Here is a 19,077-nt window from a genome sequence, read left to right as displayed (position 1 = left end):
TTATGGACGAAGCTTTGAAGTTAAAAAATGGGTCAAATTTTATGTGTGAAAAAGATATCTTTTTGCAAATCCGGTCACTATATAATTATGTTGTAAGGATTTTTGTCATATATATTTATAATGTGACTAGCTACGTATACATGTGTATGTATGTAATATAATGTATTTATTATTAGAGAGTATTTGATTACAACGGTTTTGACATTCATATAAATCTATAGCTATTTTTTGGCTAGTAATATGTATAGCAATGTCTCACATCATGTCTGCATGCTGAAGGCAACATCTTTTACGTGTTTGCATGTAATAATACAGTAATATGCAGCAGCAAGATCATTTGGCCATATATGTTACATGTACTATATAATAACACAGGCTAGGGTTGCAAAATATGTACAGGCTTGTATATGATCTCACTGAGTTAGTGAGTTATATGTGGTCTAGCATTAAGAGAATTCCTACGTATATGTTAATAAATGTCCCAAACATCACCCCATTCCTTCAGACCGTTTATAATGATGAAGAAAGCATTATTCTTTGTTCACGTAACATAAACAAATGATATTATACAACAATGAAATATGCATGCAATAATTGTACTTTACAGTCCTGGCAACTCATAACTGGGTAAAACCTGCAAAATATACAATCACGGTACACTGCATGTCTGTACATGTTTTGTACCAGCTCACCAAGATAAATGCAGTACTTCCATAAGTTGGAGTGTTTCAGTTTGTCACAAAAACACTGTATGGAAAAGAAATATATTGAATAAAGCGTACATGGCAGTAGCTCAATCCAATTAGAGTAGTGCTACCTCACAACAATTAGTTGACAGTATAATTATCACATCTACGTATGTAAGCGTGTACTACATGTTTAACCCATTAACACTGAGCTATGTACAAAGATGCAACGTGTGCTAGGACAGAGTTAAAGAAAAATACACATTAAAAGCATTGGCCACAAAGGAGAACAATTTATGTTAGAAATGGTATCCAGAGTTTGCTGTCCAGAGTCTCATTACTGGTCAAGTGGCACTAAGAAAGTTGTGGCTAACAAATTTCACCCACCATTTCCTAAGATAATGAGACAATGAAAGCTTCAGTAGTATGATGCAATAGAAACCTCAATCATTCTAATGCCTCCACTACAGGTATTTATACTTCAAAGATAGCTACTAGCTTCCAGTGTCTTAGTATACATATGTATAGCAAGAAACTTTTATCCCTGCCACATTATTACAATCCAGTCAAGCATACTCTGTCAGAAATGTAATAAAAAAGTGTGCAGAGGTACATATGTAGTACTATGTCAGACACAACAGAACAGAAGTAAAACTTGGACGTCAGCTATTCTGAATGGCCATCCTACTATACTATACTCTATGTACTTGTATGACAATTTTTTTCTTTTCTGAAAGGTATGTAATACATACATAAGAATACACACTATATGTTTTCCAAAAGGCAAATATTATACTTCCATGCACAATACATTGGGTTAAATTGTGAAAGGTATGTTGCTATGGTAACAATGTTATAGCCTCAATTTTTTACATATAAACATGACCCTTTAGACCCTTTTTGTGGTGGATTTTGGAGGTGTCTAAGTTACTTAGACCCTTTTCATGTTTACTTAGACCCTTTTCATGTTTATTACACGCACCTGTACTGGTAGCTTGGTGCCACCTGAAAATTAATTTTAAACCGTTAAGGGTGGAGTAATGGCTTGTTTCTACTAATGAACGCTACATTTCTCTGTTACAAGTAGCTGTCAACAATGTTAAGGTACAACAACTACATAAAGGGTCTAAATAACTTAGACTTCAGACCACAGGGGCCCAAGTAATTTAGTAACCCTCAACACAGGGCCATCAGGTTCGCTCAGGCACCACAACACAGGGCCTGAGGGTTACTAAATTACCTGTGGTCTGAAGTCTAACTATTACTTAGCATCCCTTCCCACCAGATGTCATACTTTAAGAAGAATGCAACTCTTGGCATGACCAACCTTTGAATTTTGAACTTTGATGCAAGATTACCATTGCTTGGTATCTTCCAATGTAAAGTCACTGTATATAATGTGAAAACAATAATCTATGTTTCTTGTTCAAACTTCCATATATATATATACAATGAAATTAACCCAGTCAGCCAAAAAATAATTTCATTTTAGTAAGTAGGTGGCTCCATCAGGCAGATTACTCTGGTGTATGACATAATACACATTCGTAATGTAAACATTGACTATATGACATAGTCATAAACACTGATTTGCATAGTCTTGCTCGTTACATGTGCTACACTCAAAATAAATTGTTATGACATGGTACACAGCACACCCCCACAAGGGCCAGGGTTGACAAAGAGATGAACATTCGCAACCAACTAGTGCTATGCTCAGTGGAATGTGCACATGTCCATTTAGTCCATGTTGCTCACAATTACTAGCAGAACCTGTTGTGAACACCTGATGAATCAGAGTACATGCTCAATGTATCTTGAGGTCCAACTTTAATTTGTTAAACTTTTCCGAAAATTTTTTGAAAGATACACAGAAGATTTGATTAGTACTGAGCCTACTATTTTGACTTAAATAGAACATAATTTTCATGATTAAGAGATTTCATTTTAAAAATGTAAAACCTTTAAAACAATTGATCCCTAGTCCCACAATTACATTACGCATTATTTTAATGAAAGCTTTTTAACACACCACATTAACACATACACATTGTGAATAGCTCACCAACTGAATAGAACTTTCCACAGGATGTACTACTCTACATGCATTACTGCATGATCACCAATCTCATATTGCTGAGGGAACCAATTCATTGCTAGATTTCTTCACATTCCTTGGACAACTATATAGAAAAAAAACATAAAATCACTGTGAATACACCTTATTTGTTTACCTGGAGCAGTCACTGTAAACTAGGCGCTGCGCTATAAATTGAATGTCACATACCATTCAGTTGCAAGCTATGCAAATTCAGTTTATAATGGTTACTATAGCAACAATACACCCACCTTACAGAGCTCACACTTGGTGATGATATGAAACACTGAATCATACCATAATGAAGGGCTGCTGGTGACTAAACTGTGGTTACTATAGTAATGTAACACACACACACAAAGCAAATAATTATTAGCTACCATTTTCACGGTCACATCATTAACCCAGGATACCTGCTCACTATAGAGGTATAACACATCGTACATGCAAAACCTCTGGTGCCCACAATGCTATATTTCATGGTTGACAAGTAAGCACCCAAATTCCCACCCAGTACTCTCGAGATATATTTTCATGACGTCAGATGAACGTAGCTATAGACACAACTGATTGGAATCATAATGGTATTTTCACAAACCATAATATTAACACTTTTTGTAACTCATGGAAATACATCCTGTGGAAACCAACCCATTATAAAAAAGGCAAAGGGCAAGGGCATTTGATCTATGCTGCCCGGTGAAAATAATCTGCATTTACAGATTATAGCAATTTCAGTTGAACTCCTCTGTCATTCAAGGGAACAACAGTAGTAGTTGAGTTTAGATCCTTACACATTATATTGCAAGACCAATGATTTGACTTCAATGCCACCTCACGCATACCACATACTGTAAATGGCAACAGTTTGGTGGGACTGAATGACGTTTAGCAAATTTGGTAATTTATAACTTAGCTATTGTGCTTATGATAACGTCCGGACACCAGACAAAATCCGGTCAAATTGCATAGATGTCTGACCATAATGCAATTTGTCCGGACACTGTGTCCCATCAAAGCACAAGGAAAGAGCCTAAGGGCTGAGCTGGCATGCTATCAACCATAACAGTCACTTGGTTGCCAGGAGATGGTATACATTCTTACAACCCAAGGGAGTGACCACAAATGTACCAATGCCAACCCTCTGGTGTACTGTAACCACATAACAGTTGCAGTAAGGCATGTGACATCTTACCACTATAATGTTTATTTGCTATGCTACAGTGGACATACTGGGCATTCATCTTCCACATGTCCAGTCAATTTTGGCAATTGTCCGGCCAATTTTGGTTTGCCAGGACATTGTGGCAGGACAACAGAGAATTCTTATCATAAGCTGTGGATCATCTGATATTGGCTATATAGCAAATGTGCCAAACTTTTATCCAGCAAATTAAAAGCTCATTAAACCAATTTGCCAAATCTTGTCTCTCTCACACTCACTCACTCATTCACACAAGTACGCACGCACGCACGCATGCACCCACACACGCCACAACATACGAACACACACCACAACACACACACACGCACACAACATAACACACACATACCACCACAACACACACGTGCACACACACACACACGTGCACGCACACACACGTGCACGCACACACACGTGCACGCACACACACACGTGCACGCACACACACGTGCACGCACACACACGTGCACGCACACACACGTGCGCGCACACACACGTGCACGCACACACACGTGCACGCACACACACGTGCACGCACACACACGTGCACACACACACACACACACACACACACACACACACACACACACACACACACACACACACACACACACTACAACCACAACACACACACAACACGCACACCTCTTCGCCACCTGTCCACCAGTCCTGCTGACCCCCATGGAGTCCACCCACCAGGCCAGTGGATGCTGAATAATCCAACTAATTACAGCACTGTCTATTTAGTCCAGATGAGCAACCTCCAGAGAAACAGACAAACCTCTAGGATGACAGTGGGGCCTGGATCATTAATAGACCTGGTGAAAAAAATGTAAAGCAGTGTACACGCACACCAAACCCACACGCATGCACACGTACACAAAAAGCAAAATCTTCAGCTACTGTATACACAATCACGCCTACCTAGTGAACCAGCACTGGGACATCTGTGCACTACTGAGATGCTGTTATTATCTACTTTACTAGTTAGGCACTGGAGGGTGTACACAGAAGGCAGAGCCTGTTCAAGGTGTTTACCCATAGCCTCGGAGTCTAAGCGAAAATCTTTGAGCTAAATATCCTAAAGTGAAACAGGACAAGTACCTAGAAGGGCTGAAAAAAGCCAACCCCATCGTGACTTGATCCGCAGACCACCCAGATTCCGGCCAAGGAGCCAACTTTGGGGAGGCCACCTAAGTAGGGAAATGTTGTTATTATTATGCTGAGTCAGTGCAGGCAAATCTTCTGGAGCAGGACTAGTATTCAGCAGGAGGCTGTGCCATGTGTCATGAGTGAAGGTCTGGGTACCCAAAGTTCCAACTGAACTTCACCTATTTTTTGAGATGGGTATTTGCTTCCCCAGTAAACACCAAGTACCTGTATACAAATGGGTGGGCTGCTTTCCCAGTTGACACCAGGTCACCATGCAGGTCCCCATTTAACAGCTGGGTACACACATACACACGCACGCACAAAGCCCTCAGCTACCATTGATATATTACCTGGTGAATTATCACTGGACCATGGCCAGTCATGAGGTGCTATTGAGTCAGCACAGGTATATACATCTCACAGGATTAAGTATGGGCTGTCATCTCACCTGGGCCCCACCCGTTAGGTGAGACATCGACAGTGGAAATTTGCTTACCCATTTAACACTTGCATGCATGGTCACCATTGGTAGCAGTGGCATAGGATAACTAAAGTTAGAGCCTAGTTGGTTGGCTTTGCAACTGGGCAAGCATCAAACCTGGATCCTTCATGCCACATACCCCGTATTATCTGGGTTCTATGCATACAGTATCTGACACTAGCACACTAGTATAAAATGTGTTAACTTACGTACTATCAACTGTCTGCAGGAAGACCGGATGCTGGACTATCAGCCTCCCTGATGTCGGTTGAAACCAGCCCGAGTGTTCTGGTCTAGGGATGAAAGCTATTATGCATTAACTAACCCGAGAACAGCCTCAGTGATTTCAGCCACTAGCGAGAAGCTCGACAAGGAAGTCTCACAGAAAGTAGTAGTGATTGTGGGAGACCAGCCCTGGATAAGTAACCTAGACTAGTATACTATTCTACTGTTCACGTTACACTACAGCTCCCGGTGTTTATGAGTATTTCTCCATTTTAAGGCACATTTGACAATATGAATATTTCTTCATTTTAACGTACGATACTACGTTGCCCCGAGGCACTGCGACATAGACATGTGACTAAACCACAGCTTAGAAGACTACGAGTACATACAGATATGCCAAGTCTCACGCATTGTGCGTGAGTCTCACTCATTTGTGTCGAATCTCACGCTCACACGCATGAAGCCATTAATCTCACGCATCGCACATTGGCTAGCTAGCTAGCTATCTCGAGGACCTTTACAGCTATCTGACCAGCCTTCTTGGTTATAAGAAAATACCTGAAGAGCTTATACACTTGTAGGTAATGGAAAATTATTGCAAAAACTAGCTATAATTTTTGAAGACTTTTTTTTTTTTTTTTTTTTGCTCTCAGCCTTTGAAAGTGCATGCGTAAGTGTGAATCACTTTTAGAAAATTTGGAGTTCTTGCCTGGTTTAGGCAATCTCACTCCTAAGTAATTCTGAACCTTGGCATCTCTGTACATATGACGTTTGTTGGCGTCAGGCAGTGTTGGCGTGTGGAATTGGGGCGGGCGGTGCGAGACTAAAATTAATTGCTGCAAGCTCAGAGCATGGCTCAGTCTGCTCAGAGTGGTGTGTGTCTAGGCCAGCTATAACGGGACTTCGTGATGGCGCGTTTGTTGCCTGCGGCACTGAAGGCCTTGACAGTGACGCTACTGATTTTGTCAGATAGCTATGTGACACCTCAAATAGTGTAAATTTGCAGTATCTAAGTGTGAGAAAATCAAGCCTTGGAGAAAGTAGCCAGCTTTCGGTTGATTGTCTAACCAGCTCTGTAGTCGTTGGGTGAGACGCTGATCGAGTCATGGCTTTACTAATCACAGCCGCCTTTACTTCAGTGATACTAGTCACGGTGGTTGAAGGTCAAGGGGAGTCTGCCGCTTGCCTTAGTGCACTGCAATCACTTGCAAGTAACGTAGGCTGCTTTACTTCCTTCGTGAACATCGGCAACGCCATTGACATGGGAACCAGGGTACCTGATGCTGACATCTCGACTGTATGTGCTACTTTCTGCAAAATGTTAATCCTTGAAATATCTACCGAGTGTGATACTGTAAGTTTTTATAGCTATAGGCATTATACCATGATAGGTGTAGCTACCGGGCCGGCTGTCAGCTCAAGGCCGATCAGCAGTTAATCATTACTGCAGTTAATTAACACTATATAGCTAAGAGTTCACCGAGGAGGTCACAACAGTGCTTTTTAGTGCTATTAAAAGTCCACGGACGAATCTCCAAACTGGGAGGGAGCCAAGGGACATATAGTGAGAGTTAAGAAAAGTAGCAATTGGTTGATACAACTATAGTAACTCAGCATGTGGAGCATGCTTTATCGGAGGACACCTGGCTGCTCTATTAGAGTACTGAGCTATCTCGATTAGTGAAGGTTTTTCAATAGTCAACTTACCCACTGCAATAATCGATCATGATGCCGGATTTACTAATAACTTACTAAAATTACTATAGACTCTTAAATCATTGTAGCTAGCTAATACTTTTAAATCTTTGTAAATTCTTTTTTTCCTCGGCACATCAGCAGAGCTACCTGCCCAGTGTAATAATAAATAAACAAATAAACCTTGTTTTCTCTGAGGAATTGTTATATAATTAAGGTTCCTACTGCACTGTAGCTATACACCCTGTTCCCATTGATTATATTATATATATATATATGTTTTTTTAAATTTATTATTAGCACTTTACAGTGACCAGCACTGAAGGTATATTGTGTGTATATGTACTAGTAATAACATGGGTAGCAGTGAAAATTGGGATAAATACCACGAGTGTTGTATTGGAAATGGGGCCAAATTTCACAAGGCGAAGCCGAGTGAAATTTACCATTTCCAATACAACAAGAGTGGTATTTATCCCAAATTTCACTGCTATACCCATGCTATTCCCAGTTAATACCATACTCGCTGCATATACGCATGCTGTGCATTAGCGTACGCAATTTGTCACTATGCGTCAACACTAATTGTCGCTACATTGTTAACATAAATTCTAGCCAATGAAATTGCAATTACAACTTTTTCACTGCTACCAGTGAAATACGGGATAAATTTCACTGCTGCTATTGAGACTTTTGTATGGGCAATGAAACAGGTATGGTATTAATATACATATATACACATATTCAGTTGTGCTATTATAAACTAAGATAGTCTGCCGGGTTCTCCTGCTGTAAGGCTATATACTAGTTAAAACTTCAGAAGGGGAAACAAATTTAAATGGCCTCCTAATTATGCCCCTGCACTGCATGTATTCAAACAATGCATGCATTGCAGGAATCAACATATATAACAAATATTAACCTGACTGGCTAGTGTGGCAGCATTACTTTTGTGATATATAGCTAGGTGCTAGTCGTCACTATTAGCAACCATAATACTATACAGTGCATACATGGAACCCCTGCTGCTCTAAGATGGATGACATTCTTGTCCTTTTTGTAAAAGGTGACCTCAGAGAGAGTACTACTGTTGATCTAGAACCTATAATAGATGGATGTCCTATATAGATGGATTGTCCAGATTTCAAGGGCTTATAGGTGTAGGGTTCCTCTGTATACGCTTTTCTTTGATTAGCTAGCTAGTCAGTATTGAAAGTTGCTAATAGCAAACTATTTGGGTAGTGAATTCATCACTCTGGCTGTAAAAAAAAATCTTGCTAAACAAATTGTATGGAATTTGAAGAGTGTCATCCTATCGTCCTTTCTGTCATGAATATGTACATGATCAGATTGATGAAGTTATATGTGCAAAAAGTAGTTTGGTATTTTTGCCCAAACCGTAAGCACTTTTGCATAACAAAGTGCATTTCCTTATTAAAGCTTACATGAAGAGTGATCTGAGTATTGAGTCCAACCCCATCATTTGCTTATTTTATATGTATTGCAAATACTGAGGGTCACATGAAATGCCAGCCAAATAAAACCATGCAATTAAGGACAACAGTTTTATTTAAGCATGTCCAACCTTCTCTGGCAGGTAATATTTGAGATCAAAAGAATGTGTCAATAAGGATAAGCACCACTTAACTACCTGCTAAATTTAAAGCTTTTGTTTAAAGGGCTTCCTGATTGTTGAATGTCTGAACTTTTACTGCTGCTATCTATGTACAAATGTAGTCTCGCGCAGAGGCTTATCAATTTGAGATGATATGCGGGTGCTTATCATCTCAAATCAATAAGCCCCAGCACAAAAATAGTGGTCTGGCAACATGAGACTAGTACAAATGTACTCAAGTTTTCCTTTAATACTTGCATGATTTATGACCATATATTTATGAATGTATACAGGAGGACTATGAGGGTATTGGACTTATTGTGGAAATTGGTTGTCTCTCAAATGGTGTGGACAGCTGCATACAGGTTCTTACACTGTTCAATGATGGATCTGTAAGTTACATTAAATAACAGCTACTGTATCCTGTTCATGTAGTGTTGTTAGCCAAATAGTATACATATAACTGTTCAACTAGCAAGTGTTATATACTTGTGCAGAATATAAGTTACGTGTAATTTATTTGTGTCTAGATTATTATACTTGTCCATAGCCTCAATTGTTGGCATCCTATACGACTATAATAACCTACAGTGCAAGTAGCTAGTAGTTACAAAGATGGTATATAGTCTATACAACAATCACGTTTTGAAATTGGTAGCTATATACTTGTTCTGGCTCAGCTACTGGCAAAAACTAGTACTGTCAGTAGCTACAGAATTGCTATAGCTCAGATTAGACTTTTCACCGGCTATATTATTAGAGCTACAATGATACATACATGGTTGAGTGAACATTTAACAGTAAAAGCAATGCAGTGGTGTATTTAGGGGGTTTCTCAGGGTTCAAGAAACCTCTTCTGAAACTTTAACTTGTAGGCTTTGCAGACTTACATTGATTCCTTAAAAGTGGAAAACAAAGGTATGTAAAGATTGACATACTCTAATAGAGCAGTCAAAACTACTTCAATAGAACTTTCAAAATTTCAAAATGGAAAACAATTTATAATATAAATATATGACTTAATAATTTTTCAATTGGAAAATTTGGACATGTATTTGGATGACCATTGTCAATGGTCATAATAATTGCTATATAAGACTTAAAGGGGTTCAACCAAGTGTATATTGAAATTTTAGTTTATAGCATAAAGTCATAAATTTTAATGTGCATAGCTTGTCAGCAGCTGGAGGCTGTGCACCCAGACCCCCTGCACCTATAACTCAATACCAAATATGGAAACTACCTTGGAAAAATCCTGATATTCCCCTGCAATGTGATAAAATTCAATAACAGTCAAAAGTGTGTCTTGTATTTGTAGCATCTTCGTGTACACACTATGTAGGGTGCATCAGGAGGCTCTGGTGGATCTGGTGTAATACCATGTGATACAGATGATTGTCCTACTTGTAGTGAGGTGTGCAGTGAATATGATGTTAAATAATCTGCAAACACATTGCAAACAAGCAGTGTCACAAACTTGGATTGATTGTATCTGTCCTTGATGTAAAAGTTGAGCTATACATGTATATCGTATAATACTACAGGTGTTGGCTGGTGGAAGAGAAATCAGGCTAATTACATGCACTATATAGTATTACAGCTGCATTACAGTATTACCTGTAAACTGTCAATCACCTATCATTGTACTGTGTGATAACAGCTAGGAGCCTATATACGTATAAGCATCTTTGCATTGCTTATGGGTTTGTGATTTTAATATATAGCTACCAAAAAATAGACCCATATATATTCTAATTTCCTATACAAGTTGTGGTACTTACATAATTACACTCTAGCTGTTGTCTACAAAATTTAGGTTGAAGATTTGGTAACCTATGGAGGATGCTGTGCATATGAATATGCTGTTGCTGCAAGGTAAACTGGAATACATGTACAGTAGATTTTGAACATAATGCTACACTGTGCATATAGCTATTAGCAAGAGTTCATAACAGTAGTGATAATACAAGTAAGGGAGAGAGTATCTAACTGGAATACATCCAGGAAAATCACTGAGTCAAGTAACACATTAAGCCGGTTCACAGAATAAAGTATCAACACCAATAAGCACCAATCAACAGTTCTCTATCACCAGAAGAGGTGTTAATTTGATCAAAGGTAAACTTGACGGAGCTTAACACAATGATTTTGTACAGGCTACGTATACTGGAAGCTGGGTACTCTCTCCTTTACTTATATTATGAATTCTTGCTATTAGGCTAACTATTTATAGAGCAAATTGGTGACAAAGCGTGTAGTGGCATGATTCACCAATAGTATAACCCATCTCAAAATGGTACCATTAATGGCTATTTCTTCTTCTACATGGTGTGACTCTATATGCAATTGATATCACTAGAACTGGTACTTGCCATATTGTGCTGGGATACATGGTAATAGTTTCCTTTATACGTAACAGTACATATTATGGCTTAATATGCAAGTGCACACTTGTGGCACCCAGGTTTACCATTGTTGTAAAATTAGATAAGTTTTAACTATGTATATACAATTATGTGTAAAACACATGTTGTTTTGTGTTTATACAGTAATTCACTGGGTGGGTTCACTGCTGATCAACTAATCGCATTTTGTGATGTTGCCAATCCTGGAAACTGTACAAGGGTGAGTCATAAAGAACCGGCTAATTCATATTATAGAGTACCTGGTATATTTACATATACTCACAGGTTTTTGGTGGTGGTGCTAAAATGGCTAAAGGAATAGGCATTTTCACCCTCTTCATCACTGCAGCTCTTATTTTAATAATAGCTTAATGAAATGGCACATGGTGACATGGACAGGACTATAAACACAAGCATTATATACTTTGATAGCCATGTATATGTAGTTATAAAACAAGCATTGTCCATATCGGAGTATATATGTCCTATATATTTGAGACATCTCAACTCCCACACATTATGAGTGAGATAAAGGGGTATATAGCTAGTGCATATTCATATTTTACCATGGAATACAAGTTCTGAAAAAAGTCAGTAAGGATTTATCCCAAGAGTAGGCAATGTCTGCAAGCTGTATAACTACCAGGAATTTCAGTTCCATTTGAAAACTGTTTACGATGACATCAACAAGTTTAAAATGACTGATTACTGATTATTTTCAAATGAATATAATCCTTGGTACAGACACTGTGTATAGACTTTATTACTGTATAAATTTTGTATAAACTTCCTTAATTACCCCCTGACCCCAGTGACCTCTGAACCCTGGAGCTTGAATGATATCACAACCAGTTTACTTGTCACAGTAGCCAGACTTTATTGTGGGTTCTTCTAAATACCATTCCTTTTGTATTCGCAAACACGCACGCACACGCACACATACCTTCAATTTGAACCATAGATACTTACAATATGGGAAACATATGGCTATACAGTTGGCTGCTCATGTACATAGTACCTATAATCGACTTACTGAGAGTATTACAAATCCCAAAGTTTCATGCTAATGGAGGACCAATGCATGATAAGATGTGACCAAATTTTGAAAAATCACCCTTATGGTCGTGCCTAAAACAATTAGAATTTTTAACTAGCATGGTGCTGTTAATAGCAGAAAACACTTTTTAAATATCTAAATTTTTCTTAATTCAAGGTATCTATGGTTTATTCTACCCTTAAATGGGCAGGGATTATAATGCTGTGTCTCAGAACTACATAAATATTTATACATCCATAACAGTGATTTTCCATAATTCAGTCACATAATATTATTATGTGTAATGATCTGTAAAAGTAAGTGCATGTGGATTGACCTATACAAACTGTATAGTTAGCTAGGCTTATTTTAATTGGATACTGCTTGTTTAGACCAACACTTATACTAATAAACTAATATCCATTTGGTTCCACATGGGGTACTTTAGAGATAATAAGTCACTCTCCAGAGTTCCTATGGATACACATGAAATTGACAAGGAGAAAATATCCTGACCGCCTAGCAGACTCCTGTAAGCGTTCAAGTGTTAATTGGATGGCTGCAGGTTTGAGGTTGCAGCCATGGATTCCTTTCTCCACCTTTTCAAACACACTTTATGTAACAACTATAAACAGGCAGTAGGACCAGGTGTCCTACAGATCTTCAGCACTTGTGCTGTAAAGCCAAATAAACTATATATATAATAGCTGTGTCCTTTCACATAGACTATATGACAGGCTAGATAATTTATCACATTAAACATTAATATTACTGCTATGGAAAGGAAATGCATGCACAACACATTCACAGGAATATATTACTTAGCTTTTAGCTATGTACATACTGTGAACTTAACTCACCTTTGTCTGACCCTTTGACCCAGTTTTAATGACATCACACCCACTGGCTACATGATATCTTTTAACAGTCACACTTTGCTGTAAAATTCCTTTAAACTACAGCACATACTAAAGGGTTTCTATGTTATATGTTAACAACATGAATGAGTACAATTAAAGGAAAAAACTGAACTACATTTTTAGTCTAACAGTGTTGTTACAATATTTACTTTATCATACATATCCTTCAGTATTGTTGTTGACTGCTTTTGGTAGTCTGGGTAGTGCATTACTTATATATATGGATGTATATGATTCTCTTACTTTTTAAGTCATGTGGTCTGCTATCTATGCACATCCAGACAATACCACAGTAACCACACCTGTTAAATTGTATTTATAGTGAAGACTGATGACAGAATGAGTGGATCACACATGCATGCAATGTAGCTACTGATGGTTCATGTGGCTAATGGTCTGTTTGTGTATCAGTTCTCAATTTTACATACATTAGATTTAGTGTGATTAACGCACCTATACTACTTTGTGACATCAATATACCTACTGTTAGTAGATACACATAAAATATACTCAAGATATATATATAGTCATACCAACAACTACCAAAGTACAACTTCATATGAGGATGCATACTTGCACTTTGCTGTGGCAAAGTACAAAGACATTAGTTCATCCAGGTCATATGATCCATCTCACAAGTATAAAAACAACAGTTGTTACACTGTACATAAACTGTGAACAGGAGTGGAGTTTTGTCTAACTATAATCAGCATGTTCAGTATTGCAGTAGTCTCTGCCTTGTGCTTCCTCAGTCTATACTTGGTTAACACTGTCACTGGACAAAGTCAAGCATGTATCAATGCTGAAGTAGCACTGAATCAAAACAGTGAGTGCCAACAAGCATTTATGTCTTTCAACATTGAAACTGACACTGGAGATGGTCCTCTTTGTAGTGGAACATGCAGGAATCTTTTGGACAATATTGCAAGCAACTGTCCACATCGTGCAGTGAGTAGAATTACATACGTATGCATGCATGCACATTATATTTATGTAGATTTCTTAATTTACACAGGAAGCTATAGGATTGACACTCAGCCTTGCTTGTACTAGTGTAACTGGACCTCCCACTTTACTACCAGACACACCTCAGTGTACACAAGCCACACTAGCACTAGCTACCAATGAACAATGCCGCAAAGGTTTCGTCAATATTAACAATCCTCAAGGAATTCAAATTCTGTGTGGCCATCAAACATGCAGGAATCTACTGCTTGACTTCTTAGCCAATTGTCCAAATCAGGTATAGGAGCACTATATAGTTAATAATTATAAACATCATGTGGCAATGTGCATGGTTACTGTATGACAAGCTATGTTATAGTAGTTTTAGTAGTATAGCAACAAATAAACCTAACATTCAGGACATCAGTAACATCACCACCAAACAACTGTATGAACATTGTGTAACTGCTACCAAAACAAGTAAAGTGACCTACATACAATGATGCAAAAAGTCTGATGCTAAAGTAATTTTCTTTACAGCAATAAAATGAATAAATATATATATATAGTAGCAAACAGCAAGCAGTTTTCGCTTCATCACTTGTAACTTGAGATACGTAACAGGCTGCTAGCATTAGACGGGTCACTGTGTGAAAGGCCACCTGTTTAAATTGGCCATTGAAATTACCCCCAAAGTGTGTCATGTGTTTACAAAGTGAGACATGCAGTTACCTGCATAAGAAATTTTGCCTTTAAGATGACTGGAAAAGAGATGTTTTACTGTGTATGTGCAATGAATTGATAACTATATATACTTTAATAGCCCATGCATGGAATGACCGGCTCTATGTGTACACACATATATGCATTCTCTTGTAACATGCAGTATTTTGATGGAGGAGAGGTTACTGAAAATTTAGATGCACTATGCAATGGAAACAGTGGTACAGCACCAGGAACAGCAGGAACTGAATCACCTGTTCGGATAGATTGTGGGACTGCTGTTCAACAATTTGAGGAAAATGAAGATTGTGATGTGCCTATGAATGATATAGAAGAAGTTACATCCAACAGTACAGTGTGTTCATTACCATGCAGGATGCTACTTTACACTGTAATAGATAGCTGTCCTGATGAGGTATACACATACTATACACCACATGCATGCATATAATGCGACCGAATAAAAAAATTTCCACGCAATCCACTTTTATGTCTTTGAAACATCATACTCAGTGTAGAAGTATGCCATAAGTTTCAAAGTTTGACCTGGGTATTTTACAATGCTGTGAAGAATTGTGTAGGTCAATAGCTTACTGAGTAGTCAAGTTAAATTTGTTTAAAGAAAATCGGATATGTGGGTGGTGGAAGCCTTGTTTTACCTCACTTGCTCATCTTTATGTGTAAAATTATTAGCTATTGGTGGGTTTCATTTTAGGAGATAACAAGAGAAGCAGTTAACAGAGTGTGTAGTGATGGAGGTACTGGTAGTGATGCTACAACAACTGGTTTCACAAAAGAGCTGATGATGTTTACTCTACTTTTAGCTCTTACAATTGCATTGCTGTAGGACTTAGATAACGATTGTTGTAGAGTTTACTGTTATCATTACACTACTGTATGTCATTATTGGATAACCTTGATTGATAAGAAAGATTTGATGTAGACGATAGCATTGAAATTTGCTCCATTGAAAAAGTTATGGTGGGTATATAGAGAAGTATGCCAAACCAATTTTGGTAGACTCAATACATAGTGAAGGCTTTAAGAATGTTATTGCATGTTCTTGCACAATTAAATATGTAGCACTGAGCACTAAACACTAGTGTGTTCATGGAACCAAGTACAGAATAGACACAAAAAACATACATGGCAACATTATACAAATTAAACCACATGTGCTCTGTAAAATGTGTGTAGTCTAGGCCTTTACTTCATTGTCATAACCTGTGAATTGAGTTATTAATGAGTGTGTGTGTGTGTGGCTTTAAAATGTAACCACATGACTTGGCTGAAAAAAGTGATACTCTTTGTTAAATTTTAAGGATTGAAGAATGATTGATATTATTGCATGTACGTACATACATTACTACAAATAAGTATAAACACCATCATACACGTGTACAGAAAATACAGTAACAGGTTGTGCGTCAAAAGACTAATTCTGTACACATGTGCACACTAAGTAGTGCTTTGGTTCATTACATTGTACCGTCTGTCTTGTCATCTTCTTTAGAGCATTTAGCTACAATCGTCATGAAGTGTAGCTACTGCATGAATGGCTAATTGCATAATTAGACTCCCAGTTAGCTAATAATGTACTCACACAAATGCACAACGTATAATATCATCATTATGCATGCAGCATCAATTCAGTTAGTTAGAAATGTGATAACTGATAGTGACACGTGTGCAGCTATACAGTATTCTGAACATTATAATTTATATGCATTTCATTTCTTCATAAAATTAAACAATCATTGTATATATATACATTGCTACCTTTTACAACAAATAACAACTAAATGTACCACTAAGATAAAGATAGTCATAGTTGTTACCTGTATCAGAAATACAGTGCCAATGGGAAAAGAATCCAAGGATACAGCACTATCATACAAAACCTTGTAGTAAATTGTATCATTTCTAAGATAGCTGTGACACAGTGCATGTGAAGATAGATATAAAATTTGTATCACCACAAAGTGCATTATCTAACATTGCATCTCTTTAACTCTTCTTTCCAGCATCACCATGTAAATCATAACTTTTTGTATAGTGACCAATGTTAGAGGTTTGATTGAGAATTTGTACTGTAATCACCCCATACAACCTAACTTCATAAAGTGAAAATATATAAATAGAAAATATACTGTCTACAAACTATGACACTGTGCATTGTCTTGCAAAAACAAAAAAAGTAGCTACTATTCCACTGCTCCAACTTGGGGATATTATATACTTTTGATAGTGTATTTCTATGATAGTTGGTAGCATCACAGTAGGCACCCTTCATTGAGGGTCCCTATAAAACACAGTATAGCGTGATAAGCATTGTAGCCACTTTCTTTTGACTGTTCTGCCTGCCCTACACATGGAGAATGAAGCTATAGCCTTACTTGAACAGTTGGAAAAATAATTTTCTGATGAGATAGGCAACATGAAGCCATGGTCAACTTTTTTCATCAACAACACAATGTATCCTGATACATTGTGTTGTTGATGAAAAAAGTTGACCCTGTAGCCTTAGAGCTGTTATTGAGTTATGGTTGTCTGAAGGCATTAGTTAGTTAATTACATGTAGATAAATTCATCAATAAAGTCCCTGTTCCTACAGATGCATTGGCCATAATAATCCTTTGCACAACACTGTGCAGGCAACTGTGGCAACTACTGCAATCTTTGTTTATAAAACGGCATGACTGTTACAGGATGCATTAAACTCCATCACATAAGATGTCTTTGTTATCAATCCAGAAACTAAAGAGGAAGGTACTTCTTCCGCTATGCACTCCAAATGCTTAGTTTGCAATAAGAAGTTGTGTGAATTGCTGTACTAGTTTATGAAGTATTCACATAGCTTAATGAGCACATGTTATGAGCACATGTCATAAAAATACTACCCTTCAGGTATCTCTCCTTATACAGTGCATAGCGTAAGTTGCCACTTATTGAACAGAAATACTTATATTTCCTCACCACATCGACACACAGACTTCCGGTTTGGACTATTCAATAGAGTGGCCTTCAGTCTTTGGCAGTGTTGGGGCAATTACTTTTTAAAAGTAGCTAACTTGTTACATATTACTATCACTTGCAACTGAACTATTTAGTTACAGTTACATATTACCCATATAATAAAGAAACTATAATAATAATTACATATTATATTACTTTGTGTCCAACAGCCTTAAACTGTCATGTGTGAAACTACCACCTTATCACGTGACATGATTGCATTGTTGGACAATGTGTAAATCTTGGTTATATGTAAGAAGCTGGTGAATAAGCTTTATTCAGTAGGCTCAATTTGTTACTTCATTGTGGCTAGGCATTACTCAGTGGATTACTAACGAGATTAGTAACTTTGTTACTTGTAGTAAGGTTTGAGAGATTTTGACGTCCTTAGCTATAGTGCATGGCTTAGCTATTAGTTTGAAAATATGCAATAGGTGCTACGTGCTTGAGAAATGGCAACTGCAGTTTAGCCCATAGGTGTAATTTACTTACAACTTGGTACCCAAAGACCAGTGTTGGGGTAACGCGTTACTGTGTAATAATGATTACTTTTATGGTAACAAAGTAATATAACGAACTACACTATAAAAAATAAATTAAAAAGTAATAATATTACATAACATTTAACTCGTTACAGTAACTTCATTACTTAGGTAACACATTACATTTGAAGTAAAGTAACTTGAGTTATATTACCAGTTTTTATAGTGTAGTTAGTTCGTTATATTACTTTGTTACCATAAAAGTAATAATTATTACATAACACGTTACCCCAACACTGGTCTTTGGGTACCAAGTTGTAAGTAAATTACACCTATGGGCTAAACTGCAGTTGCCATTTCTCAAGCACGTAGCACCTATTACGTATTTTCAA

The 19,077-nt window shown here is 37.5% G+C and overlaps 2 protein-coding genes and 1 long non-coding RNA gene across 5 annotated transcripts; 2 read left to right on the top strand and 1 right to left on the bottom strand.

Moving 5' to 3' along the window:
* Positions 1 to 509: 509 nt before the first annotated feature.
* Positions 510 to 6,202, bottom strand: LOC136259488 (uncharacterized). 3 transcript variants are annotated; one of them, XR_010703258.1, is made up of 8 exons: positions 5,831 to 6,202; positions 4,634 to 4,806; positions 3,036 to 3,117; positions 2,921 to 2,987; positions 2,752 to 2,869; positions 2,014 to 2,074; positions 693 to 747; positions 510 to 634 (listed from the first exon to the last, which is right to left on the bottom strand). It is a non-coding gene; the product is annotated as an uncharacterized lncRNA (long non-coding RNA). The 3 variants fall into 3 exon arrangements; XR_010703269.1 differs by lacking the exon at positions 2,014 to 2,074 and having other exon boundaries at positions 5,835 to 6,196; XR_010703257.1 differs by lacking the exon at positions 2,014 to 2,074 and having other exon boundaries at positions 5,831 to 6,193.
* Positions 6,203 to 6,828: 626 nt separating this feature from the next.
* On the top strand, positions 6,829 to 12,017 carry LOC136249070 (uncharacterized). Its single transcript, XM_066040976.1, has 6 exons — positions 6,829 to 7,203; positions 9,453 to 9,551; positions 10,502 to 10,573; positions 10,976 to 11,034; positions 11,709 to 11,784; positions 11,850 to 12,017. The coding sequence occupies exons 1-6, from the start codon at positions 6,955 to 6,957 to the stop codon at positions 11,934 to 11,936; spliced, it is 642 nt and encodes a 213-aa protein (XP_065897048.1). The 5' UTR covers positions 6,829 to 6,954; the 3' UTR covers positions 11,937 to 12,017.
* Positions 12,018 to 14,205: 2,188 nt separating this feature from the next.
* LOC136249060 (uncharacterized) lies at positions 14,206 to 16,128 on the top strand. The gene is made up of 4 exons (XM_066040966.1): positions 14,206 to 14,468; positions 14,536 to 14,763; positions 15,352 to 15,603; positions 15,904 to 16,128. Exons 1-4 carry the CDS (start codon positions 14,232 to 14,234, stop codon positions 16,033 to 16,035), a joined length of 849 nt encoding a protein of 282 aa, XP_065897038.1. The 5' UTR covers positions 14,206 to 14,231; the 3' UTR covers positions 16,036 to 16,128.
* Positions 16,129 to 19,077: the final 2,949 nt, after the last annotated feature.

The sequence above is a fragment of the Dysidea avara genome, chromosome 1, assembly GCF_963678975.1.
Source record: "Dysidea avara chromosome 1, odDysAvar1.4, whole genome shotgun sequence".
Classification (NCBI taxonomy): domain Eukaryota; kingdom Metazoa; phylum Porifera; class Demospongiae; order Dictyoceratida; family Dysideidae; genus Dysidea; species Dysidea avara.
Note: the sequence above shows the minus strand (reverse complement) of the source record. Positions and strands in the feature narration are given on the sequence as shown.